Source organism: Mobula birostris, chromosome 27 (genome assembly GCF_030028105.1).
Source record: "Mobula birostris isolate sMobBir1 chromosome 27, sMobBir1.hap1, whole genome shotgun sequence".
Classification (NCBI taxonomy): domain Eukaryota; kingdom Metazoa; phylum Chordata; class Chondrichthyes; order Myliobatiformes; family Myliobatidae; genus Mobula; species Mobula birostris.
Genome location: NC_092396.1, coordinates 14,674,577 through 14,701,901, shown reverse-complemented (window position 1 = coordinate 14,701,901; position 27,325 = coordinate 14,674,577). Strand labels below are relative to the sequence as shown.

The 27,325-nt window shown below is 41.6% G+C and overlaps 1 protein-coding gene across 4 annotated transcripts in view; it reads left to right on the top strand.

Moving 5' to 3' along the window:
* Window positions 1–9,541: 9,541 nt before the first annotated feature.
* LOC140188457 (uncharacterized) overlaps window positions 9,542–27,325 on the top strand; it is a 127,170-nt gene continuing 109,386 nt past the window's right edge. For all 4 annotated transcript variants that reach the window (XM_072244744.1, XM_072244745.1, XM_072244747.1 and 1 more), the window contains exons 1-3: window positions 9,542–9,849; window positions 13,487–13,640; window positions 23,002–23,717. In XM_072244744.1, the coding sequence (XP_072100845.1) occupies window positions 9,731–9,849; window positions 13,487–13,640; window positions 23,002–23,717 (989 nt within the window). In that variant the 5' untranslated portion in view covers window positions 9,542–9,730. The remainder of the gene's footprint in view (window positions 9,850–13,486; window positions 13,641–23,001; window positions 23,718–27,325) is intronic.

Genomic DNA, 27,325 nt, shown 5'->3' with positions numbered 1-27,325 from the left:
CCAAGGCTCAGAAAATGGGAATGCCTCCAAGTAGCCTGATCGTCGGCTCAGTTAACTGCCATGACATCATATAACACAGTATCACTTCACAGCTTTGTTAGAAAAGTGAAGCTGGTGCTCATAAGACATTTGGAAGAGCTTCATAGGCAATGAGGTACTTCCAAAGTGACAGCCATCTTGCACCTAGCAAAGTCATGAACAGTGGGATGAATAACCAGGCAATCTGATACGGTTAAAGGAGAAAAATTGGTTAGCATTTCAAATAAATGATTGAAAAAGGGGACAGCCCTGATGGTGCAGTACATTGTTCATACAGTATTGAGGGTCCTAGGCTGTGTTTTCAAATCTCTGACTGCAGTAAAACAGGATAGCCAATGGTGCCTAGCAGTGAGAACTAGTTTTTTAAAAGTTTTCAGTATCTTCTCTTTAGTTGTCCAGCCATCCTCTGTGAAAACAAAAATTTGCCAGATGCAAATGTCGCTGCAACTCCAGCTATTTCATGGAAACACACTTCAAAACAAAACCACACCGTACTGTGTTCAACAAACTTGCCAAGATCTGCTGATATTCAGTCATTGCCTGGGAATGGGGCTGACTAACTAATGGGACTGGGACTCGGTTGCATATTTTTTTTGTTCCTGAGGCCCAGCTTTGTCAGATTGACAGCAGGTCTGGGATTCAACAGCTTTGGATTTCGGTCACAGAGTATTGAACAGCGAGCTAAATGTGCACATATTCTCTTAGCTTTCGTTATCCTGTTGAAAGCTAGCTGCAAAAGGCAAGTCATATGGAGGAATGCAATGTAGGAAAATTATGCAACAAGTTATAATCTCTAATCAATGGCTACATCTCACAACATGCAAACTTGAAAACAGTCCATATTTAGGCTATTAAAAGATTTGCTCCTTCTGAACTGTAATGCTCCTGGTGAGGTACTCCTGCTCTTTTGGACATGGCCATAAGCTCAGCATGCCCAACATAAGTAACACAGCACATTATATGTATTTTCCAGCTCTGCCTGGTGAGCTCAGAGTAGTTGATGTATGTATTTTCCACCTGGATTAAAATCAAAGTAAGAAGTGGATCTGAAGTGTTACATGTGGCCCATGTGAAAATGCTTAGTGCAGACAAGGAAAAATTTCACAAACTGTAACCATAACAAATTCATTTCTTTTGGAATCAGTGAACTATTCCTCTAGTCCCTGAAAGTGAAGAAAAAAAAATTCTGTTGAACATCTGTTTTTCAGCAGTACTCTTGGAGACAGTGCCAGGCTAGTCCTACAGTTCTTGCCTGCCCTCATCCTTCCTGTCACCATGGCAACGGATCATAACATTGAACCACAAATCATCATGATATAACCTTTCCTTCCTGATCTGTCCTTTTGCTTTTTTCCCAATGCAGAATCACATATCAGGACTGTTTCCAACTGGCACCAGCTAAACAGATATAGTCCCTTGTGATCAACCTACACAGGCAATGTTTCAAAAGTATTAGCAATGCTATTTTTTTTCTGTTTCAAGGTTATTTTAAAAAATGTAACCGATTTCCCTTCTTTTCTACCCAGTACAAGACTACCCAGATTAATAAACTCCCCCCTTTTTAACATTTCAATTACATTTTTTTCTAATTTCTTTTTATTCTGATGCTCTCACTCCCTTGTTCAAAATAACCACTTCAGTCCATTCAATGCTGTAGAAAGAGTTGTCGATTCATAATCTTGGTAGCACATTGAAGAGGCATGGTTATTTAATCAATAACAATTTAGCTTAGGAACTGAGTTGCCCTTTGAGGTGCTTTGAAGGTTTGCCAAGGCCCATCATGAGAAATTTGGTGGTGCTTGAGGCCCAAGGTGTAGCCTACTCCCACAGAGGCCTTATACACTGAGAGCCTTTGCTTTGTACACTTAGTCACATGGGAATACAAAATCAATCAAGTGCAATTGGTTCTGAGGACAACTTCAGTCTGTGGGGAGTGGAACCCGGTGATTGCAAGCAGATGGATTCTGAGAGCTGTGGGAGATCGACTGAGCAGTGGGTAGAGACAACGGTTGTGGTTCAGTTGTCTGATGAATGGGGAAGTGGCTTGGTGGTTCTGAGTGTGGTTGGTAATCGGTGTTATGATCAGTGAAGGTGCAGCAAATTATAAACACAAAAGATTTTGCAGAAGCTGGAAATATTGAGCAACACACACAAAATGCTGGCAGAGCTCAGCAAGTCAGGTAGCATCTATGAAGGGAAATAAACAGTCGAGGTTTCAGGCCAAGACCTTTCATCAGGACTGGAAAGGAAGAAGGTAGAAGTCTGAATAAGAAGGTGAGGGTGGGTGGAAGGGTGAGACCAGGTGATGGGAAAGGTGGGTGGGTGGGGAAGGGGGGAAATGAAGTCAGAAGTTGAGAAGCAATAGATGGAAGAGATAAAGGACAGAAGAAGGAGTCTGATAGAAAAACACAGTGGACCATGGAAGAAAGGGAAGGAAGACAGGCACCAGAGGGAGGTGATGGGCAGGTAAGGAGAAGAGAAGGGGTGAGAGGGGAACCATAATGGGGAATGGAAAATGAGAGGAGGAGGAGGGGAGAAATTACTGGAAGCTAGAGAATTTGATGTTCATGTCATCAGGCTGGAGGCTACTCAGACAGAATATGAGATGTTACTCCTTGAACTTGAATGTGTTCTCAATGTGGCAACAGAGGAGGCTATGGACTGAATGAAGGTGTAGGTTTAGTTATCAGTGTTTCGCATGGGCCACAAAGTTAAAAGTGGATCTTAAGTGTATCAGTGTATCAATCATGAGGGAAAGGTCCAAGTCTTCACGAATGCCAGTCTGAAGTGACTACAAATACGTAGCATGAGAAGACAAACCCTAAGTTCCCTAACTTTATAGAAAGCTTCGCTGGTGAGTATGAGGTGAATCGAGTGATTTGGAGTTAGCCAGAGTGGTCACAGCCTGGCCGTAAGGCTGTATGCTGCTGAGGTGCAGGCAATATTTTTAGTGGGAATTAGTAGTATAAGCCACTGTGCTGCTGTTTGGAGGTGTATCACGATGAATTTGCCAGTTGCCATGGGGCTGTAGGCATCTCCTGCCAGTTGGGAATGGGGCATTTCCATATGCCTTCTCTCCCCACCAATACCACCTTCATCCCTCACATCCCTAGCTGCAACTATCAGGAGTTGGGTCAGGCCAAGTTGAGCTGAGAGCACTGACCATCCTGACCCACTCACTCAATGAGTCAGTGAAGCCAGCTAGCAGCCATTCTTCTTTATTTTAAAAAAAACAATTTATTTAGTGATACAGCATGGTAATTGGCTCAACAAACTGCATTGTCCAATTACATCCATGTGACCAATTAACCTGTCCATCATAGGGATTCAGGAGGAAACCTATACAGTCTCGGGGAGAATGTATAAACTCCTTACAAACAGTGGTGGAATCGGACGCAGGTCACTGGCACTGTAATGGAGCTACACTAACCACTTCACTCCTCTGTTAGCTCTCACTCCCCCATCACAGCTGTTTCTGTCACCCTCTCCCATATGCTGTTTTTGTTCATTTCTGACTTACAAAAAATTCAAGTTGCAAACAGTTCTCAGGAACGAGACCCTGTCATGACCAAGGGATTGCCTGGGTCTGGGCAGATCAGACTTATCCTCTGAATTTTTTTCCCTGCATAGTAAGAATGACTGCACTTCAAAATTAATTCACTGGCTATGACACACTTCAGATGACCCCATATATCAGAGATGGAGACCTATTGAACCTGTGTAGGTTTCCAGTCCCATTCCCCCACTTATCCACTTATTTTTCTGTAATCCATTCTCATTCTAACTCTGCCATAGACAGTCCCAAGGCCAGCTGCAAAAGGGGGACGATTGGGGATGGGGCTAGCAACCCCATCCCGTAAAATAAAGTGCATCAGAAACGCCTACAGAAGTTCCAAAGACCTCATCCCTGGGAGAGGAAGAATACACAAAGAAAATGGGCTTCACCTGGAGACTGGCCCAGGACAGACGACTTGAGCGGGCTACTGTCAGCAGCCTATGACCAAGTTGGGGAGATGGGCTTAAGTAAATACGTATTCTAGCTCTCATCCCATCAACTCTTCCTGGTTCCCCTGCCACTAGGGACAATTTATAGCAGCCAATTAACATGAGGTCATCCACAGTACACTCAAAATACTAAATCTTTTGCTTGACTCCAAAAGACATGAGATGGCAAAATGCTTTGTAAAATACCTTCAGAATCCTAGTATTTTTATGGAATCTTCTCTATCTTAATGTGCATGGTTTAGGACACGATATATTAACCTGTCAAATGCCAGCTGTCTCGAAGGTAAGATGAATAGTTTGATAGAAACCTATCATCTTTTGGGTCATGGTGGCTCAATGAGGCAGCATTTAACTAAGTGTGGCTTCAATGAGCTCAAGTAAAATAAGTTAAGGGGTGTCAGAACGAAAGCTCTCCAATAGTAGGAGTCATATACTCCATAATAGAAGATGGTTGTAGTTGCTGGAAATCAGTCATCCCAAGCCCAGGATATCACTACAGGAGTTTCTAAGGACAGTATCCTAGATCCAGCCATCATCATCTTCTTCATCACTGGCCTTGCACATAGATTAGGTCAGAAATGTGAATGATCAGTTTTTTTTGCAGAACAAGGGACATCATCCAGAATCCTAAGCAATCAATTCTTCACTACCACTGTACTGTGATTGCTGTGTGCATCATCCACAATTATGCTCTAATTAGGCTCCTCTCCAAGTCACATGGGTTCCTGATGTGGAAATATATTGCTGCTTCTTCGTCAATGCTGGGTGTAAATCCCAAAAATCCTTATCCAATAGCACTCAGGAAGTACTTTCACCACAGAGACTTGACTACTTCAAGCAGGCAGTAGACCACTTCAATGGCTTGATGGAGATTGGTGAAAGGGAGATGTTGGAGGTGGTTAATGCATTGACAGAGGTAAAAGGGAAAGTGCATTGAAGTGCAAAGGTGACTCAAATGTGACTTCACTCACTCCAACACTGAGCTGTTCCCACAACCTATGGATGCACTTTCTAGGACTTTTCATTTCATATTCTCGATATTTATTGCCTATTTATTATTTGCTTTTTGTATTTTCACAATTTGTTGTCTTTTGCACATTGGTTGTTTGTCCATTGTGTGCAGTTTTTCATTGATTCTATTGTATTTAATTGTATTTACGGTGAATGCCAGCAAATAATGAATCTCAGGTTAGTATATGGTGACATATATCTATTTTGCTAATAAGTTTACTTTGAACTTTGATGTAGCAGCTCCAATTCCTAGAATGAATTGAAACAAGCTGTAAAGATTCTGTCATGTTTTCTCTCCAAAAAGAAATCAATGCTCACTTACATTAAGATGAAAAGAAGCATAGTTGAATTTTTGAGTGTCATTCCTTAATTGGTTCATTCCCATAATTTGGCATACTTTGACTCATCATTCAGTCTATTTATTCCCATAGGGATTTCATATTTTGCACAGGTTTAAAGTTTTAATCCAGATAGGGCTAATTATTTTCGTTTTGGTATTATCACTTCTCAAGATGATTGGCATCGAGGGCGCAATATTATGAATTTACCTGAAGACTTTCAACCAGTTCTAAGAAATAAAACTGTTCATAATATTAATGAAAACGCAAACAGTGATGATAATGTGAAATATCACTGAATATCAAATGCTAATAACTCCCGCAAACCTTGAGAGCCATCCCAAAACATTACATCTTAGCATTGTGATGCAGGGCTATATTGTATCAACTCACTTGGAAAGTCACGATTCATGTACAATATTGGAGATGTATAGTTCAGTGTGCTTTTGTGGTTTGTGGGCTTTGAATCTTTTCCCTTTTTCCTTCCCATTCCTATGGGATACAAGGACTCTCTATTGGGTTGCGGTTCTTTGGAGTAATCAGTCCTCTGAAATGTTTCCCACCGCTGAATAAGATGTGAAAAATGTAGCCACTGAAGACATAGTTGTTGGGCAATTCTTTCCTCGTTCATTGTTCACACACGTGGACATGTTCCAACAAAGATCAACAAACTGCCACATGATTTGGTAACCCTAGATGATTTTTCCTCCCTGCCTTAGAGCTCCAAAGCTAAGGTAGAATGCCTATTGAGATTGGTTAACTCAATGGACATAAAATAAATTAAAATTTCATCCTGATATCAGATAACCCCACCACCCGCTGGTCTTTTGATGCCTTTTATTATCATTGTGCACCTGTCCCCTTAGTGGCATAATTATAAGAACACAAGCAGGTGTAGGCCATTCATGACCTTAAGCCTGCCCCACCATTCAAATGTATCATGGTGACTTTTTAATCACACTGCCATTTTGCTGCGCCAATCCCATATCCCTTGATATCTAAAAGTGCACCCATCTCTGCATTGTATATACTCAGCAACTGTGTTTCGACACTCAGTGGCCACTTTATTAGATAAATCTGTACACCTGCTCGTTAATGCAAATATCTAATGTGACGACAACTCAATATATAAAAGCATGGTCAAGAGGTTCAGTTGTTATTCAGAACAAACATCAGATTGGGGAAGAAATGTAACTTCGACTGAGGAAAGTGTGTTGGTGCCAGATGGGGTGGTTTGAGCATCCAAGGAACTACTGATCCCCTGGGGTTTTCACACACGTCTAAAGTTTACAGAGAATGGTGCGAAAAATTAAAGAAAAAACATCCAGTGAGCGGCAGTTCTGTGGGCGAAGACACCTTGTTACTGAGAAAGGTCAGAGGAGAATGGCCAGACTGGTTCATGCTGACAGGAAGGTGATATTAACTCAAGTAATGACGCATTACAACAGTGGTGTGCAGAAAAACATCTCTGAGTGCATAAAATGTCGAACCTTGAAGTGGATGGGCCACAACAGCAGAAGACTACATAAGGTACCCAATAAAGTGTCCACTAAATGTCTATCCCTCTTAGGTGGTGGTGAATTCTGAAGATCTAAAAGAAATGGAGTTTGATTTTAACAAATTACTTTATTCTCCCTCCTCTGTTGAACTTTTAGTGTCAACAATGCCTTTGCAGAATATGCTAATAAGTGGCTGATATTATCACATGTTGAAGGTCATCTTGTCGTGGTTACAAGTTACTCGGGGGTGAGCTGTATTGTGAGACATTTGAATGCATGATAACAATGCAGAACCCTTCAACTCAACAACTTATTGAAATATTCACAGGTTCTGCAGCCCGAAGAATCACCTTCAATGAATTCCCCAAAAACTTGGATGTAAGTGATGATTTAAGAGAGAGGAAAAATAATTTATTTCCTCATAAGGAACAAAGAGCTGCTCATACCTTAGAGCAACAGCCTAGCAGAGAGTCTGTAAGTTCAATAAACATGGCAACAAGAGCAAATTGAAAGCACAAATAATACGCACAAGATGTTGAAGGAACTCAACAATTCAGGCAGTATCTATGGAGGGGAATAAACAGTTGATGTTTTGGACCAAGACATTGTTATTCCCCTCCATTGATGCTGCCTGACTTGTTGAGTTCCTCCAGCATTTTGTGTGTTGCCCAAGATTTCTAGCATCTAGAAACATAGAAAACCTACAGCACAATACAGGCCCTTCAGCCCACAAAGCTGTGCTGAACATGTCCTTCCCTTAGAACTACTTAGGCTTACTCATAGACCTCTATTTTACTAAGCTCCATATATCCATCCAGGAGTCTCTTAAAAGACCCCATCGTTTCCACCTCCATCACTGCCGCCAGCAGTCCATTCCACGCGTAAAACTCTGCCCAAACTCTGCGTAAAAAACTTACCCCCGACATCTCTTCTGTACCTATTTCCAAGCACCTTAAAACTATGTCCTCTTGTGCTAGCCATTTCAGCCCTGGGAAAAAACCTCTGACTATCCACACGATCAATGCCTCTCATTATCTTGTACATCTCTATCAGGTCAGGTCTGCAAAATCCTTCGTGCTTATGAAAGCATAAATAATTGCACCCTGAAATACGACAGTCTCCAATACAGTATAATTGAGATATTACATATAAAGCACTTACTGTATTACTCAGATAGAGCCCTGACTTTATACTGTTTAGGCATTCAAGTATGTGGCACATTCCCTTTTTTTAAGCGCAGAAGGACTGCATTGTGTAGAACTGATTGCAAACCTTCATTTGATTACAGTTTCCCTCACATATATTGAATGGTATTCCTACAGGTACCAAAGTAAGTGGAAAAGGCAGTGATGTCAATTGCTGTTCGATGTGCACGTGCTATGAAAATGGTTCATTTACATGCAATTGACACATAATGTGGAGAACACACAGGAAAAATCCCCTTGGTGTGCATGAACGGCAAATGAATAACAAGGGAATTAATGAGCATGCAAGATAATTAATTATAGTGGCTATATTGAAATAAAAGTGAGTGGGATCGATCTGCCAGGATACAAGAGACTGTATAGCCTCCTTCTGTCTCATAATATGCAAGTTAACTCCAGATCTGAAAATGGCAAGTTCGTCCCTTGTACTATTTATATTCACTTTTTTGGGGGATTCAAAGAGGTGATCTTTAAGTGTACTGAACTTCTGAGCTGCAAAACCTTAGGATAATTTTTAATTGTTGAGGTGAAGGTTTCTATTTCTGCTTAAAATACTGCCCTTCTGCTCTGACTGGCTAATGGGTTTCTGCAGGGAATTCGAAGCCACAATGTAATTCTGAGCATCCATTGTAACACACACACACACAATCTTGGAGTGGTTGGATGTATCAAAAGCTGCTTGGAGATGGCTGCCACTTTCTTGCTGGAAGGGATGGCACCAGCCTTTGTTCAAAGCTGCGTGCACAATGGTGCTGACTTCCTATGCTCATACGCAGTACATCTAACACATGCTACTGAACAGGCTTGCCCAAGCATCTCTATACTTGTGTAAAGATTTCCCCTTGTAATCTCCATTTCAGTTTCCTGGAACTAGGACACTAGAGACATCTTCCCTATGCCTCATGATTCACCATGAGAAAAAACCCATCTCTAAACTGCTCTTCATTGTATCTGAAGTTCCAGGATTTGAGCTCGTGATGCAACTATCGAAGAGCCCTCATTATAGAAGTGAGTAGACTTGGAGATCAAAATAATTGAACTGTAAATCTGGAATGGTTTGACATTTTTAGTAAATTATTCAGTTATCTCATTTACCTCCTCACTTATTTTTTTATATTCTGGAAGGAGGTCATAGTGAAACGCTAACCTTCTACTTGACCTGCTGATTACTGCCAACACTCCCCATCTCGGATTTGCACCGTCCACGTACTTTGCTTTTATGGAGCTCGCAGGTGAAAACAATCCAGTCTTTCATTCAGATGGGCAGGATTTTTCCAGGAGGCGTTGATGAATAATAAGATGGAATAGTGGCTGCTTATGCGCAGAGGGTGGAATGTGAGACCGCAGTCCGCCTCCCGTCTTCTGAGTCACCGGAAACATGACTAACCTAAAACATTATTTAAATTGAACAACTAAAATAAAGTTTTTTTTCCCGAACGTGAAAGAGAAGTTACTTCTCGTATTTGCAGTAGCCTCGTACGGTGTGGAGGCGGGATTTAAAGTTTGTCTTTATGAAGTGAATCGAAAAGTCTTCTCGCTTTAAGAAAAGGCGCGAGCGGTGGGCGGGAGATTCAAATCCGGGCTCAGGCCCGAGACGGGAGGCTCAGGTCGGCCCGGTCCTCGGGTCGTGGCTATGGCTGAGGAAAAGAAGTTTAAGTTGAAGCGAAGGAGAGCTGTCGGCCTCGGCCAGCCACGGGAGCTGAGCCCCAAGCGGCGGCAGGACAACGAGCAGCCGGTGCCGGAGTGGAAGGAGTAAGTGAGCGGGGCGATCGGATCGGCTTCTTCCGGCCAGTCGCTCACTACAGTAGCTGAACCTTCGGCCCACCACGTCCATGCTGACCACTATACTCTTAATTACTGAACCTTTCCCAATAAAAGAACAACCTCATTTTGTGGAGAAAGCAACAGTACAATTCAGACAGGCCAAACGGCCGTTTTTGTGACATGCCCCATGCGAATCCATGATCCCCCTTTTCATCTGGCGGTGTTAATGCTTCCAGTAGTTTTCGTGTTCCTGTCTTTAGAGGGAAATTCTCAAGTTCTGTAGTAAAACTTAATAATCTGGCCCAACTCATATTCACGAGATATGAATAAAAGCTTGAGCGGTAGCTTTCCATATTTTAGCTTTTTATGATTTTACTCCGTATTAACTATAGCTGCCACATCTGCTACTGAATTCTTTTTTCGGGATCACTTATTCAGAAGCCTTTTGGCTTGGCATTCATATTGACACCCATATTATAAGAAAAGGCTTGTGATTATATAAAACTTGATACTCAGTCCAACTGTTATGAAATTTAAAAAAATCTGCAGAACCTTGAAATCTGAAATTTAAAAACAGAAAATGTTGGAAACATTGAGCAGGTCAGGCAGTATCTGTGGAAAGGAAACCTAGCTATTTCCTCAGGTCTGAGAAGAAAGGATCAACTTTAATTGCCATATATATTTACATTTAATTTGCTGTGGTGTGTTATTAGGGTGCGACATGCAATAAAAATAACATTCACTAATTATAAAGAAGTATATAAAAGTAAAGAGTTGTATATATTAAAAAATAAAGCTAGGGGTTAAAGAATAGAAATGGAATAAATGTGCATACATAAATGAATACCAGTATGTATTTACAATGTAGACAACACTATATAGAGAGGTTTGAAGTATCTACAGTCCAGCGCAATGACAGCCGTAATAGATAGAGGGGGTTGACAGGAGGTTAACTAGAATTATTGAATGACTACTTGGGGGAAGAAACTTCTAAGATGGTGTGAAGTTTTTGTTTTAATATTCCTATAGCCCTTTCCAGAAGGGAGCTATTGGAAAAGGCCTGCAGAGAGGAGGTGGATGAGCTTGAGGCCTTGTGCCAGGCAAATAGCCTCTTCTTTAATATCAGCAAGGGAAAGGAAATGGTTATCAACTTAAGGAGATCTCACGCCACTCACACCCCTTTTCACATTGGTGGCACTGCAGTGGAAACTGCAAGTAGTTTCAAACTCCTGGAAGTGCACATCGCACACAATCTTTCATGCTCCCAGAACACAACCTACACAGTCAAGAAAGTGCATCAACATTATTACTTCCGAAAAGGCTGAAGAGAGGTGGACTTTGCACATCCATACTCACGTTATCCTGCAGATACGCTGTAGAGTGTATCCTGACAAGCTACATCATTGCCTGTTATGGAAAGTGCACTGCTGCAGACAGGAAGGCTCTGCAACGTGTCGTCAAAACTAGCCAATGCATCACTGGCACCAGCATACCTGCCATCAAGAGCATGTGTACAGAAAGTTGCTGGAAAAGGGCCAGTAACATGAAGGATCCCACCCACCCTGCTCATGGACTGTTTACCCTACTCCCATCAGGAAGGAGGCTGTGTAGCATCTACACCAGGACTACCAGACTCAAAAACAGTTACTTCCCCCAAGCAGTAAGAATGATCAACACCTCCATTCATAAACTCCACCACTACTTTATAATTTCTGTCAGTCATCTTAGTACAGCCTAGCATCACTTATGTACATAAAATCTATGTATATAAGCTATCTTATGTGTTTACTGTGTATTGTTTTTAAATTATTCTTGTGTTCTTCATCTTTTGTTTTTTTGTGCTGCATCAGATCCAGAATAGCAATTATTTTATTCATCTTTACACTCGTGTACAGGAAATGACATTAAACAATCTTGAATCTTGAAGGCATTTTGAAGGGTGGGTAGTGTCCGCAATGAAATTGTCTTACTGTTCCTTTGTCCTGGACACAGAAGTGTTGCAGTGATGGTAAACTACAGCCCATGACCTTTTATGCTGGCCTGATAGTTCACTGTGGTTTTTGTACATCATGAGAGGATGCTCTCTATGATGGCAGGTACGGCTGCACCAGTATGATCTGGGGAAGATGGAATTTTACCACCTGCTGCATGAAATACATCCTCTGCTGAGCGTTTTTGTTAACGAAGGAAATAATGTTTCTCCCACATGAGGTCCTGAGAAATATAATGCCCAGGAGCCTGAATGTAGAAACAATGCATCTGTAGAGTTGTTGATGATGAGAGGAGGCACATTTCTTCTGAAGTCAAAAGTCTGACTTGCTGAGTGTTTTCAGCATTTTCTGCTTTTGTTTCATACAATATATATCGAAGTACGGCATCTGAGTTTTGTACAGATGGAGCTCCAGCTGAATGACTATTCAGTTTGTTTCTTGTCTGGAAACTTAAGATCTGCCGGTCTTCCCCAAGTAATCCTTCATATTTATAAATTCCTGGAACATACAGAGAGGATTTGGTTCAATTTGTCATTCCAAGGACAGGAAATTTGACATTGCTGCATTGCAGTTCCAGTCTCCATTGCAGAGATATAAATAACTTGAATTGCATCCCTTGGGCACCCATTTTTTTTTGCACTTGGTGGGTTATAAATCCTAGAGAGGAACTTGACCCCAAAGTCTCTGATTCCAAAGGTTGTTTACTTGAGTTAAGATGACAGTGTATTGTGAGAGGCTTGTTAAAGACACTAGACAGATCCAAAGCTGATTCCCATAATAATCTGGGAGGTTGGGAGAGTGGTTGAGGTTCTCATTGCCGCAATTCCTATAAAACTGGTAGAAACATCAGAAAAGTTCCTGATCATGTTCCAGTAACTTCCAACTAGGATGTAGGGTCTATAGAATCAAGCTTAGCAGATACCCCAAACATGAGAAAATCTGCAGATACTGGAAATCCAAGCAACGCACACAAAATGCTACAGGAACTCAGCAAGCCAGGCAGCATCTATGGAAAAGAGTAAACAGTCAACATTTTAGGAGGACGCCCTTCATCAGGACTCATGAAAGGTCTCAGCCCGAAACGTTGACTGTTTATTGTTTTCCATAGATGCTGCCTGGCTTGGTGAGTTCCTCTAGCATTTTGTGTGTGTTGCTTAGCAGATACCCAATACAGTTGGATATTGCATAAGAGTTCTTGTGTGAATAATGACCACTTGAGCAAGAGGGAGATCGACCTCTGTAAGAGTGTGAGAGAGATAAAAGGGCGGCATGGTATCGTGGTGAGCATGTTTTACAATACAGGCAACGTAGGTTCAATTCCTGCCACTGCCTGTAAGCAGTTTGTGCATTCTCCCCGTGACTGTGGGTTTCCTCTGGGTGCTCTGGTTTCCTCCCACAGTCCAAAGATGTACCAGTTGGAGGGTTAATTGGTCATTGTAATTTGACCTGTGATTATGCTAGGGTTAAAATTTGGGAATTGCTGAGTGGTGTGGCTGGAAGGGCCCTTTCTGTGCTGTATCTCAATCAAAATATAATAACACTTTCTGAAAAAGAAATGAGAGCAAATTTAAAATAAAACAAGTGTTTAATCCAAGTGACACTTACGGTTAACACTAAAGTTTTTCTTCTCACAGGCTTTCAGCTACTGTTTCCACTTGGCTCGATGACAATGACATAAATGAGACTGACCGCATTTGGGCTCTACTGATGAAATCTATGTTTCCAGACATGAAAGGATCAGATTGGAAGACTATATCAGTGCCAGACTTACCCTTAAGCCCTGAGAAGGTACTGTGAAGGAATGGCATTCAGTTTAATTTCTTAATTCATGTGAGGGTCCCTGATCTTTGATGTTTACTCCAGGTATTCCATATTGCACATTTATGTGGTTGCCAGTTTGGTTTTTGATTCTTATCAGAACCATATGACATTATGCTCACATTTGCATTTTAATTACAACTGTTTTGGGAGGGTGACAAAAGACATTTCTTGCATAAAGTGGTTATTATTTTTATTGTTTGTTTCTTGTTTCAGCATTGATTGGGCGAAGTGTACAGCTAGGGAAATTCAGTGGTTGGTGAGCTTTGTGTTGACTCCAAGCTTTGTGTTATTCCTCTCAACAGATAGTAAGGCTGTAAACTCAGTTTGGGTTTGAACTCTGAACTGCATACACTAAAATGTCCCCTGCTGAGTTTCCAGTTCTGTACTCAATCAGCTGATGTTGGCCAGGACACCACTTGTGTTTCTGCTGGTGGCCTTAGCACAGTATGCCAAATTTAAAGGTTCTCCTTTTTCATTGCAGTTTGATAATCCCTACTGGGAAATGTATGCTTCTTGAAGCCAAGGGGGTGGGGTGGGAGGGTGAGATTGTCACTTCAGTTAGGCTGGGAGGGCTTGTTGTGTTTCTGCTACCATTTTGCAGTAAGAGGCCTGTGGGAGAAAATGGGACCTAAATAGATTGATTGCCATTTAAGCGGAGTAAATTACATGCCCTAAATTCAAGAGCTTCATTTTTAGTAAGCCAGAGGATCGCTTCAAAGCTCTACAGTGTTACTACATCTAATCATGAATGGTGGTGGGCAACTAAACCACTAGTTACAAGAGAAAGCTCCACTGGGCCAAGCATGTAAATGCTAAAGAAAAGGCTGAATCATTCGCAAACAACGAGCCAAAGAATCATACAGCACTGAACAGTCTGTAGCCCACTGAGTCCATGATGACAATCAAGTCTCATTTATACTTTTCTAACAATAATCCCATTTTATTTCCCCTATATTCCATCAACTCTCCTCCCTGCCCCCTACCCTTCCCCGAGCACCTGGGGGAAAGCTGGGAACACCTGAGGAAATGATGATGGACTTTAGGAAGACTAAGCCTGCACTGCTCAGTATTACTATTGATGGTGAGGACGTGGATGTGATGAGGTCCTACAAATACCTGGGGATGCACCTGGGTGATAGACTCGAGTGGACCACCAACACAGAGGCTGTGTACACGAAGGGCAAGAGTTGCCTCTACTTCCTGAGGAGACTGAGGTCTTTTGGAGATGCAGGCCTCTCCTTCACATGTTCTACCAGTCTGTTGTTGCCAGTACAATATTCTATGCGGTGGTGTGCTGGGGCAATGGCATGAACATGGGTAATGCCCACAGGCAAACTGATTAGAAAGGCTGGCTCTCTTACAGGAGTCAAACTGGACACACTGGAGGCTGTGGTAGAATAAAGGACCCTAAGGAAAATCCTTTCAATTCTGGACAGTGTTTCTCACCCTCTGCATGCTATCTTGGCTGAACAGAGGAGCACTTTTAGTAGTAGACTATGACAACTGCGCTGCTCCAAAAAGCGTTATATAAGGTCATTCTTACTTTCAGCCATGAGGGTCTATAATGAGTCAACCCATACCTGGGGAAGTGATGACCACTTCCTGTTAGACTATTTGTGGTAACTTTTTTTTATTCTTTCTACTTCTCTTCTAATATTTATATCTGTGCACTTGTAATGCTACCGTGACACTAGAATTTCCTTTGGGGTCAATGAAGTATCTGTCAGGCAGCAAAACCAAGCAACATTCAGGCATGGGTTAGTAAGTGAAGTAACGTTTATGCTGCAGAAGTGGTGGGTGATGATCATCTCGAGCAAGAGAGTTTGATTAGCTAAATTTGTGCTCAATGGCATTACTATGAGTAAGTTCCCCACCATCAGTATCCTGGGGGTCACCATTGACTTGAGACTCAGCTAAGCAGCATGTACATAGAGTGACTTAGAAGAGACGGTTATATTCTAGGTAACTTAGGGTCATGGACTTTCTTCTTGCCATCCTTTTCATTATCAATAAGGCGTAACTCAGGAATGTGATGATATATTTTCCACTTGCCTGGCTGAGTGCAGCTCCAATAACTGAGGAAAACTGATACTAGTCAGGACAAAACTATCTGGTTGACTGGCATTTCATCAACCACTTTAAACATTCATTCCCTCCACTGGTGCTCAGTGGTTGCAGTGTATGTGCAGTTATTTAACCAGAATAATTTTGACATGATCTCTCCTCTCAGGAGGACAAGAGCTACAAACAACTGAAGCTATCCTCCAAACTGCACACTACTGTGACATGGACCTTTAACAGTAAATCCATACCCAACAGGACAACAGAGTACCTTCATGAGAAGAACACCAGTAGTTCAAAAAGGTAGCTCACTACCACCTTGTCTAGGGTAATTGGGGATAGACAATTCCGGACTTGCTAGCAACGTCCAGATCCAGATTGATGAATAAAAAGAAATCCACCTGTCGAGTGCCTTTTCTCTATATCTTATAACAAACAACGATTAACCCAGAGTGGATCGATCATATGTGTGCTTATTTTACTCGCTGCAAGGGAAGAGTAACACCACACAAGAGCCAATGATAAATTCGAAAAAACAGACAGCCTAGTCACTTCTTTATACACAAGTGTTAGCTACTGAACGTCAGCTCAAGTTCAGGGTGCATTCCATTCGCCTGCTTAATCAGTGTTCATGGCATTCTTCCAGTAATGCATCTGCTTGTCATTCTGTAGTTTGTCATTACTTTGTCCATTGGTGTAATGCTGTGCGAACACTATTCACAAAGCACTCAGGTACAATACCAATTTGTTACTGTACATTTCCACGCACTCCACCATCCATTCATCCCCAGTTTTGGTCTTTCTTTCCTGCAGATTAAAGTTGGAAAGACTGGCTGAATTTCCCCTTCTGAATTCAGTGTGTTGTAGTGCTTGTGTGGTGATCAGTTCCCTCAAACCAGAACTTGTAGTTGGGACCTTCCTGGTGTTGTTAGCTCACTTCTAACTAAATAATTTTCCAAGCTTTTTGGAAAGCTTAATTTTGATATCTATGGTACCAAAAGAAATCATTTAATATGGAAATTGACAAGCAGTATCTGTTGTTCTTTCTGGACTCCTAAGAGGTGATTTTGTGAAATCTTTCTTTTCTATGATTTACTCACTGAGTTACTCTACAAAAATCAACAAAATTTCTATCCTGGCTGGCAGTCTGAAACTAGCTTGCTGCTGGCTCCATCCAAGAGTTGGAATAAATTGAAGGCCAATATTTACCACTGTCTTATTTTATTCATTTTCTCTGCTAAACTCAACACTTAATAAAGGAAAATGAAATTTCCCTTCAAAGTATGTTTCGATTAATATAATATGCCTTTCCATTTCAAGTGTTGGGTTAGTCTGTTGGGGTTTGAGCAAAAAAAGGGCTATCAATCATTAAGTTTAGTGGGCTGGATTCTTGATTCTAGTTGCCAATATATCCATCAGTAACAATTCAGCAGTTGTTGTCACAATGAGGAAATAGTATGGCAGACACAGGCTGTTTGCTTTAACCAGTTTCTATTGATGTTTATTAAGGGTAGTACATATCCACCCAGTTCATGCACTTTGCATTTGATTTTGTGGGGCGAGAAATTTGTATCAGGTGACTTTAATTGTTTATAACCATATAACAATTACAGCACGGAAACAGGCCATCTCGGCCCTTCTAGTCCGTGCCGAACTCTTACTCTCACCTATTCCCACCGACCTGCACTCAGCCCATAACCCTCCATTCCTTTCCTGTCCATATATATATCAATTTAACTTTAAACGACAACATCGAACCTACGTCAACCACTTCTGCTGGAAGCTCGTTCCACACAGCTACCACTCTCTGAGTAAAGAAGATCCCCCTCATGTTATCCCTAAACTTTTGCCCTTTAACTCTCAACTCATCTGTTTGAATCTCCCCCACTCTCAATGGAAAAAGCCTATCCACATCAACTCTATCTATCCCCCTAATAATTTTAAATACCTCTATCAAGTTCCCCCTCAACCTTCTACGCTCCAAAGAATAAAGACCCAACTTGTTCAACCTTTCTCTGTAACTTAGGAGATGAAACCCAGGTAACATTCTAGTAAATCTTCTCTGTACTCTCTCTATTTTGTTGACATCTTTCCTATAATTCAGTGACCAAAACAATACTCCAAATTTGGCCTCACCAATGCCTTGTACAATTTCAACATTACATCCCAACTCCTATACTCAATGCTCTGATTTATAAAGGCCAGCATACCAAAAGCTTTCTTTAGCACCCTATCCACATGAGATTCCACCTTCAGGGAACTATGCACCATTATTCCTAGATCCCTTTGTTCTACTGCATTCTTCCTTGCCCTACCATTGACCATGTATGTCCTATTTTGATTAGTCCTACCAAAATGTAGCACCTCACATTTATCACCATTAAACTCCATCTGCCATCTTTCAGCCCACTCTTCTAACTGCCCTAAATCTCTCTGCAAGCTTTGAAAACCTACTTCATTATCCACAACTCCACCTATCTTAGTATCATCTGCATACTTACTCATCCAATTTACCACCCCATCATCCAGATCATTAATGTATATGACAAGTAACATTGGATCCAGTACAAATCCCTGAGGCACAGCACTAGTCACCGGCCTCCAATCTGACAAACAGTTATCCACCACCACTCTCTGGCGTCTGCCATCCAGCCACTGCTGAATCCATTTTACTACTTCGATATTAATACCTAATGATTGAACCTTTCTGACCAACCTTCTGTGTGGAACCTTGTCAAAGGCCTTACTGAAGTCCATATAGACAACATCCACCGCTTTTTCCTAGTAACCTCTTCAAAAAATTCAATAAGATTTGTCAAACATGACCTTCCATGCACAAATCCATGTTGACTGTTCCTAATCAGACCCTGTCTATCCAGATAATTATATATACCATCTCTAAGAATACTTTCCATCAATTTACCCACCACTGACGCCAAGCTCACAGGCCGATAATTGCTAGGTTTACTCTTAGAACCCTTTTTAAACAATGGAACAACATGAGCAATACGCCAATCCTCCAGCACGATCCCCGTTTCTAATGACATTTGAAATATTTCTGTCAGAGCCACACTAACTTCCCTGAAGGTCCTAGGGAATATCCTGTCAGGACCTGGAGACTTATCACTTTTATATTCCTTAAAAGCTCCAGTACTTCCTCTTCTTTAATCATCATAGTTTCCTTAACTTCCCTACCTGTTTCCCTTATCTTACACAATTCAATATCCTTCTCCTTAGTGAATACTGAAGAAAAGAAATTGTTCAGAATCTCCCCCATCTCTTTTGGCTCCACACATAGCTGTCCACTCTGATTCTCTAAGGGATCAATTTTATCCCTCACTATCCTTTTGCTATTAATATAACGGTAGAAACCCTTTGGATTTATTTTCACCTTACTTGCCAAAGCAACCTCATATCTTCTTTTAGCTTTTCTAATTTCTTTCTTAAGATTCTTTTTACATTCTTTATATTCCTCGAGCACCTCATTTACTCCATGTTGCCTATATTCATTGTAGATATCTCTCTTTTTCTGAACGAAGTTTCCAATATCCCTTGAAAACCATGGCTTTCTCAAACTTTTAACCTTTCTTTCAACCTAACAGGAACATAAAGATTACTTTTAAATGACCTTCATTTCTCTATTACATTCTTCCTATAAAATAAATTGTCCCAATCCACTCCCTCTAAATCCTTTCGCATCTCCTCAAAGTTAACCTTTCTCCAATCAAAAATCTCAACCCTGGGTCCAGGCCTATCCTTCTCCATAATTATATTGAAACTAATAGCATTGTGATCACTGGACCCGAAGTGCTCCCCAACACAAACCTCCATCACCCGACCTATCTCATTCCCTAACAGGAGATCCAACACTCTAGTTGGTACCTCTATGTATTGCTGCAAAAAACTATCCTGCACTCATTTTACAAACTACAAACCATCCAGCCCTTTTACAGTATGGGCTTCCCAGTCTATGTGTGGAAAATTAAAATCTCCCACAATCTGCTATCTCCTTACAAATTTGCTCCTCCAATTCTCGCTCCCCATTTGGTGGTCTATAATACACCCCCATAAGTGTTACTACACCTTTCCCATTCTTCAGTTCCACCCAAATAGCCTCCCTAGACAAGCCCTCTAATCTATCCTGCCAGAGCACTGCTGTAATATTTTCTCTGACAAGCAATGCAACACCTCCCCCTCTTATCCCTCCGATTCTATCACACCTGAAGCAATTAAATCCAGGAATGTTTAGTTGCCAATCACACCCCTCCTGTAACCATGTTTCACTAATAGCTACCACATCATACTTCCAGGTATCAATCCATGCTTTAAGCTCATCCACCTTTCTTATAATGTTCCTAGCATTAAAATAAACGCATTTAAGAAATTTTCCACCTCTTACTCTCTGTTTATCACTAATGGTGCAAACAACTTTACTATTTTCTATTTCTTCCTCATTCCCTACATCTGTTCCTACACTGTGGTTCCCCTCCCCCCTCGTATCTAGTTTAAATCCACTGGATTTTTTTGTTATATAACTTTGAAGCTGTTCATTTGTACAGGTTCTAGGAAGCAGCTAATACATTGTATATGCAACACACAGGAATTACGTCAATCTTCTTATATCATCCCTAGCTGAAAATGTATCATGTTTTTCAGATTAAGAAACATTTTGGGTAACTTTTGGGAACCCATGACAGCCCTTCACAGCTGCAATACTCTTCATAGGCCACATGGCCACTGTTCACTTAGTTGTACTGTGATACATGGATGTTTGAGACTTTCACAGTAAAGGATGCAGATGGCTTCTGTGACCTCTGATGAGGTGTAAGTCATTACCTCTACCCTGAGTTATTTCAAGGTGATCTCGCCAAATGTGATGCATGACATGGCAGAGATACCCAGGGGGAGGGGAAGTTGGGATTATTCCTGGAAACCTCACTTCAGGAGCTGCACTGCTTGAGAGTTAGTAGAAATAGACTTCCAACAATACTCATATCTCATAAAGAAAGAACTGGGAGCCACTGTCCTAGCTCCATTTCTACAAAGGAACAATGTATCTGAAGCTGTGTAAATGTGTCTTTCTGCCTGGAGAAATGATGGTCACACTGAACTTCTCAGCTTCTAGACTGTTTCAGGTGGTGGTGACTGATTTTGTCCTATTATCCAATCCACCATTGTACCTTGGAAGCCAGAGTTGCCCCCTCCTTACAGAAAAGGAGTTTTCTTTCACCCTTCTTTAAAGAGGACCCACTAAGCTGATAGTGTATGTGGGCTTTTGAGGTTTGTCATCTTCCTATAAGATCAGGGAGCATCAGACTGCATAAAGGATGCTTTGGGCTCTTATACGTACCCAAGTCTCCCTGATTTACTCTCCTCGTTCACCAAAGATCCCTCCTACCCAGGTCATGTCATCTTTTCGCAGCTACCATTGGGCAGGACGCACAGAAACCTGAAGTCCCACACCACCAGGTTCAAGAACAGCTACTTCCCTTCCACCACTTGGTTCTTGAATCATCAACAAAATCCTCACCACTGCAGTTTAGTAGCTTTATGACCACTCAGATTAATTTGCACTAAAATGGACTTAGTCTTGTTTTTGTTCTTATTGTGTTCTTTTTCTTGTCAAGATTGTATAATTTATGTTTTCCTTGTGCATAGTGTTAGGTGCTTGTGATACTGCTGCAAATACATTTTTCATTCCACCTGTGCGTATATGTACTAGTGCATATGATGATGACATTGACTTAGACTTTAAACATATGCACAACAGGTTTATAAGCATGAGAAGAATTTTCTTAATGTAATTTAGTCTTGAGTAGTCCATACTGCCATCCATATTTCAAGAATCATGTTGGGGGCCCTTTTTCCGCAGCTCAGTTCTCTTGGCAACCACAGGTCCTGTTAAACACTGCCAAAGGCTCCTCAAGTTGAAATTCTGGTTTCTACCAAACTGCAGATAAACAGAAGTAGAATGGATCCTTTGTCTATCATTTCCTGCACAGGCCACAACCTCGTGATTGTGAGGGCTCAGCCCAGTTCCTGAAAGCCTGCAGAAGCAGATGAAGGACGAAACAGAGAAGCAACACATAGCAAGTGGAGGCCCTCTCTCGAGGTTCTTTTGCAGATCCTGATGGTTGTACCAATGAGATCAATTGTGCAAAAACCAAGCCTTAACACTTCTTTAGTCAAAATCTGTGGCTCTCCCTAGGAGTCATCCACCTCTGGGCTGACCGTACTGGAGGGGAAGCAAGTCATCTTCAAACCCAGTAAAAATCAGAAAATGTAGGAACAGAATTATGCCATTTGGCCCATCATCTGCTCTACCTTTTGACCATGCCTGATTTATTTTCCCTATCAACCCAATTCTCCTGGCTTCACCCTGCAAAGGCATTCTCTACAGTAGCAGAACCATTGTTTTTCAAATATCTTTCTATGGAATGCCTAGCCTTATGCTTCTGTACCTGTGGCAATAGATTAAACTGAATATTTGGACTGGTGAATGTAGAGCCAATTGAGCAGTTGCTTTTTCCAGCAACTAATAAGTTGTTTTTCATCACTCTCCTGCCTTGTCCCATTTGGCCAGTGGAAAGTCTTTGAGCGATCAGGGATGACACAATCGCCTCTAACTTGCTCTTGTAACCACAATATTTGTTTAGCTGGTCGAGTTAAGTTTCTGGTAACCAGCAGGGATTAATATCAAATTCAGGATATGTGCAAATTATGAATATTCAAGCCTTTACTCTGTGTGTTTTATTTGATAAATCAGCACACATCTGTTTAAAAAAATGACATTAAAAACATTGAAGCTGTTCTGTTAGAGCAGCCGAAGTTTCCTACGGTTAGCCAATGTACTTGTTTTTCCTTAACTTGTAAGAGCAGTTCAGTGGTAAAGCAATATAACTCCACATTCCATCTTGTTTCCTGTCAGGGTGCCCATACCAGTGGAGTGAATGTGTGCCAATCTTCAGCACCTTTGGCAGGTGGGAGTGCATCATAGATGAAACCAATGTTCCTAAGGCTAACTATCCGGGTGATTTTTTTAAAATGTGAGTTGCAGGAGCCAGTGAGTTTCTCACAACTAGCTGTGAGAGGGAGTGAAGTATTACATGAGGAAGGGGTATAACTCTAATAGTAGAAGGAATGTAATAGATATGGGCTTGTTTGGAGATACATGTTGGGTATTTCCCCCCCTCCACCCTACGTTAACTTCTTTTCCATTGATACATTTTACAGACATTTAACTGTGTTTAACATTCTTTAATGGCAGATTCCCAAGTGTGTTGAATCCATTGCCACTGAAGCCATTTCAGTGGGTGATGAGAGTTTTATGTGGACACCGTTTCCCCCTGCAGTGGCTCTGGAAAAAAGAAGCAGATCTGATTCACTCTTCAGTCATCGGGGTATTGCTGCCAACAAGGGAGAATGGACGAATTCCACCGAGCTGTGTATAGACAGATCTCAACCTCCTCTTTCAGAAACAGCACAAGACAAAGGTGTAGAGGCAGCAAAGTATCTCAATTTTACAAAGAAGAATCATAACATACAGTCAAAGAACTACCTGGAAAATGTAAAGGCCATTGAAGCTGATCCAGTGAGATTCTCTGCAGAGCAAGCTGGGAGGAAACAGGACGTTTATCCAGTGGATGTGGGACATCAAGCAGACAATGCTCCTCCTAGTCCTGCCATGTCTCTTCAGAAAATTAATCCAGAACCAGTGCAGCCAACACCATTCACTGTGAGGCCCAGTAAAGGAAAGACGAAGCAACACAAAATGCCTGTAGGAGGGACAGTAGTTGGAGAAGAGGAGGATGATATTATCATCACTGGGGAATGGCAAGGCCATTCTTTCCCTGAGAATAGGCTTTGTGCCACTAACATGATGAATCACAAAGATGCTGTCACTATAGGGAGGTCTGATGGGCATGTGGAAGGAGGATTGGACCTGGAGAGCTGTCCCATGTGTCTTCTTCAGTTTCCTGCAGGGTAAGTGTAATTTGTTCCTGGATTTGATTATCTCTGATTTTTCTTTATCTGGTCCATTTTCAGCAACTTTTTACTATCTCTTGGCTTTCATTTTTCTCATCGCCATGGAATGTAATATTTTTATAATTCCTGTCAGATGTTCCCTCGAGCACACACTTGCTAATTTACATGGCAAATTATCTTAAATTCAGGGATTTGAGAGAATCCAGGTTAAACGTAGTTAAAGACAGTCCCTCTTATCTTTGGCTAATGTGATCCCTTCATAATGGCCACCACTCAGAGAAGACCCCAAGTACTTGGGAGTCAGGAGTGGGTCATTTTTATGCTGTTTGGCAAGTACAAAAAAAAAGATTCAATTTTGTTTAATAGCTCATGTATTTTCCTTTTCTCACTTGTATTTAAACTGTGAATATATTTAAAATATAATGGAATTATTGGTGTTTTTACAACTGTCTAAAAAAGAGTACATATTTGTTGTTTTCTGTGGAAATGAATACAACTGTTAGCTGATACATTGCACTTGCTGAGTATTGATGACTGATGGGAAATTTCTCTACAGTATCTCTGGGCTGGGAAGATTCCAGTGCATGGCAGGATTTATCATGAGGGGCAGAAGAGAATAGTTTCTGTGGGGAGGGATGAAGTTACAGATATGGGTGTTTTATAAAGTATTATTTCCAAGCCCTCCTTGGTTCCTTCTTCAATGTCATTTGCACCAGGCACCTCTGGGAACTCTGCAGATTTGCCAGAGTTACTCAGGACACAATGAATCTGAAACTGGTTTAATATCAGTGGCATACTGTATGTTGTAAAATTTGTTGTTTTGCAGCACCAGTACATTGCAATACATAATAATAATAATAAAAAAACATAAATTACATCTCCACCAAGAGAGGCTCTAACCATTATCCCTTGATATTCAGTGGCATCACCATCACTGAATCCCCTTCTGTCAACATCGTGGGCGTTACCATTGACAGGAAACCGAACTGGTCTAGTCATCTAAACACAGTGGCTACCAGAGCAGGTCAAAAGTTAGGAATCCTGCGGTGTGTAGTTCACCGCCTGACTCCCCAAAGCCTGTCCACCAACTACAAGGCTGAGATCAGGAGTGTAATGGAATACTCACCACTCGCCTGGATGAGTGCAGCTCCCTCAACACTGAAGAAGCTTGACACCATCCAGTACAAGGCAGCCCACTTGATTGGTACCCCTTCCACAAGCATCCAGTCCCTCCACCATCGACGATCAGTTGTAGTAGTGTGTACTATCTACAAGATGCATTGCAACAATGCACCAAAGTTCCTAAGGCCCACAACCACTACCATCTAGAAGGACAAGAACAGCAGATACATGGGAACACCACTACTTGGAAATCCCCCTCCAAGTCACCATCCTGACTTGGAAATATATCGCCATTTCTTCATTGTCGCTGGGTCAAAATCATGAAATTCGCTCTATAGCAGCACTGCGGATGTACCTACACCTCAGGGACTGCAGCAGTTCAAGAAGGCAGCTCATCACCACCTTCTCAAGGGCAACTAGGGATGGGCAATAAATGCTGGCTCAGCTGGCAATGCCCACATTCCATAGATGAATAAATAAAAAATATTAAAAAGTAAGTATATCTGTTAAATAAGTAGTGTAAAAAGAGAGCAAAATAAGAAAAATAGGGAGGTAGTGTCTGTGGGTTCATTGCCCACTCAGAGAGGAAGAAGCTGCTCTTGAAACAATGTGTGTCTTCAGGTTCCTGTAATGGAAGCAATGAGAAGAGGGCATGTCCTCAGTGATAGTGGTCCTTAATGGATGCCGCTTTTTGAGGCATTGCCGCAAAATCATCGCCTTATTCAATGAATGAAACCATTGCTGCTGCTGAGCCCTCAGGATCAGCTGAATATGCTTCAAGATATAGGTGTGATCATTTACTGGTTCAAAGTAGGCTGCGGTTCTTATCTAGACTGCTACATCATAACTCAGCAACATACGACATTTTAATTTCTGTTTATATAAAATACTTTTCTGGTGTCCCCAGAGCACGAATACAAATTTACACTCTTGTGGTTGAGAAGGATCTTGGACTTTTGTAGGGTAATTCTCTGTAACCTCTGCCATCTCCGGCGGGATCCCACCACCAAACATATCTTTCCTCCTTCCCACTTTCTGCAAGGATCGCTCACTATGTGACTCCCTTGTCCATTTATTCTTCCCCACTGATCCCCCTCCTGGCACTTACCCTTGCAAGCAGAACAAGTGCTATACCTGCCCCTACACCTCCTCCCTCACTACCATTCAGTCCTCCCAGGTGAGGCGACACTTTAGTTGTGAGTCTGTTGGGGTCACCTGCTGTATCGGGTTCTCCCAGCATGGCCTCCTGTATATCGGCAAGACCTGATGCAGATTGGGAGACCACTTCGCTGAGCGCCTATGCTCCATCCACCAGAAAAAGCAGGATCTACCAGTGGCCACCCTGTTCCAATGTGTCAGTCTATCGTCGTGACAAGGCCATGCTCAGGTTGTAAGAGCAGCACCTTAATAAGTCTGTGTAGCCTCCAACCTCATGGCATGAACATTAATTTCTTGAACTTCCAGTAGTGCCACCTCCACTTACCTTTTTTTCCAGTCCTGATGAAGGTTCTCGGCCCGAAATGTCAGCTGTACACTTTTGCATAAATGCTACCTGGTCTGCTGAGTTCCTCAAAGCGTTTTGTGTGTGTGTTGCTAGGGTTTTTGTACTTGGCTAATCCTGTTGTTATATGGGGTGATGTTGCTACAGTATTTCCAGGAAGGGCAGAGGAATTATCCAGGATTCCTACAACCCATCAGTGTTACAGGGGAGTTTCCTGCAGTCACACTGTTCAGCTTCACATTGGGAGCACCATTTGGGTGAGCTTGAAGAATTAGGTCTTTGTTGAATTAGGTCCTGCATCTCCACCATTCTGATGTAGACTTGTGATTCACTAAAATTTATAAACCTTTTATGCAGTTCCCCTCCTGTGTTATGAGAACATAACCTCCTCCACTGTTAAATCTGCAGAAAGTTCCATAGATTTATATAATCTGAGGAATTTGCTTTGCCTTGGAGTGAAAAACTAAAGGTGTTGCTTTCTTGTTTGTACAGGACCAACCAGATGTTAAAGTGGGTCTGCTTTTGTGTTTGAACAAGATTATCTCTCAAGCATTCCCTTATTTTTCTCATGTCAAATGAAGTTAACAAATTTCGCGATACATGCCAGTGATAATAAACCTGATTCTGATTCTGAATGAAATGGATTCAAAATACTAAAATGTTGCATTATTTTGTTTGTATCACGGCACAAAGAAATGGAGCTTAATACCTGCTAGGGGTATATTTCTAATTTGCTATTGATGTAAGTTTCCAAGTGTTAACTACTGTATGGACAAAATCTAAAATGGCTGGCACTGCATCAGACTCCAGCTCCTCACATTGTTGTTGAATCATGCAATCTCAAGGCTCTAGGGATGAGCAACCTTGTGGAGCTATCTGCTGCTTGTATCAGGGTGTTTCATATGGCCGTAGTACAGTACAGGAGAGCACAAGCCCAGAGCTAAAGCAGAGAACAGATTTTGGAAAGGAAATAGGTCAAGAG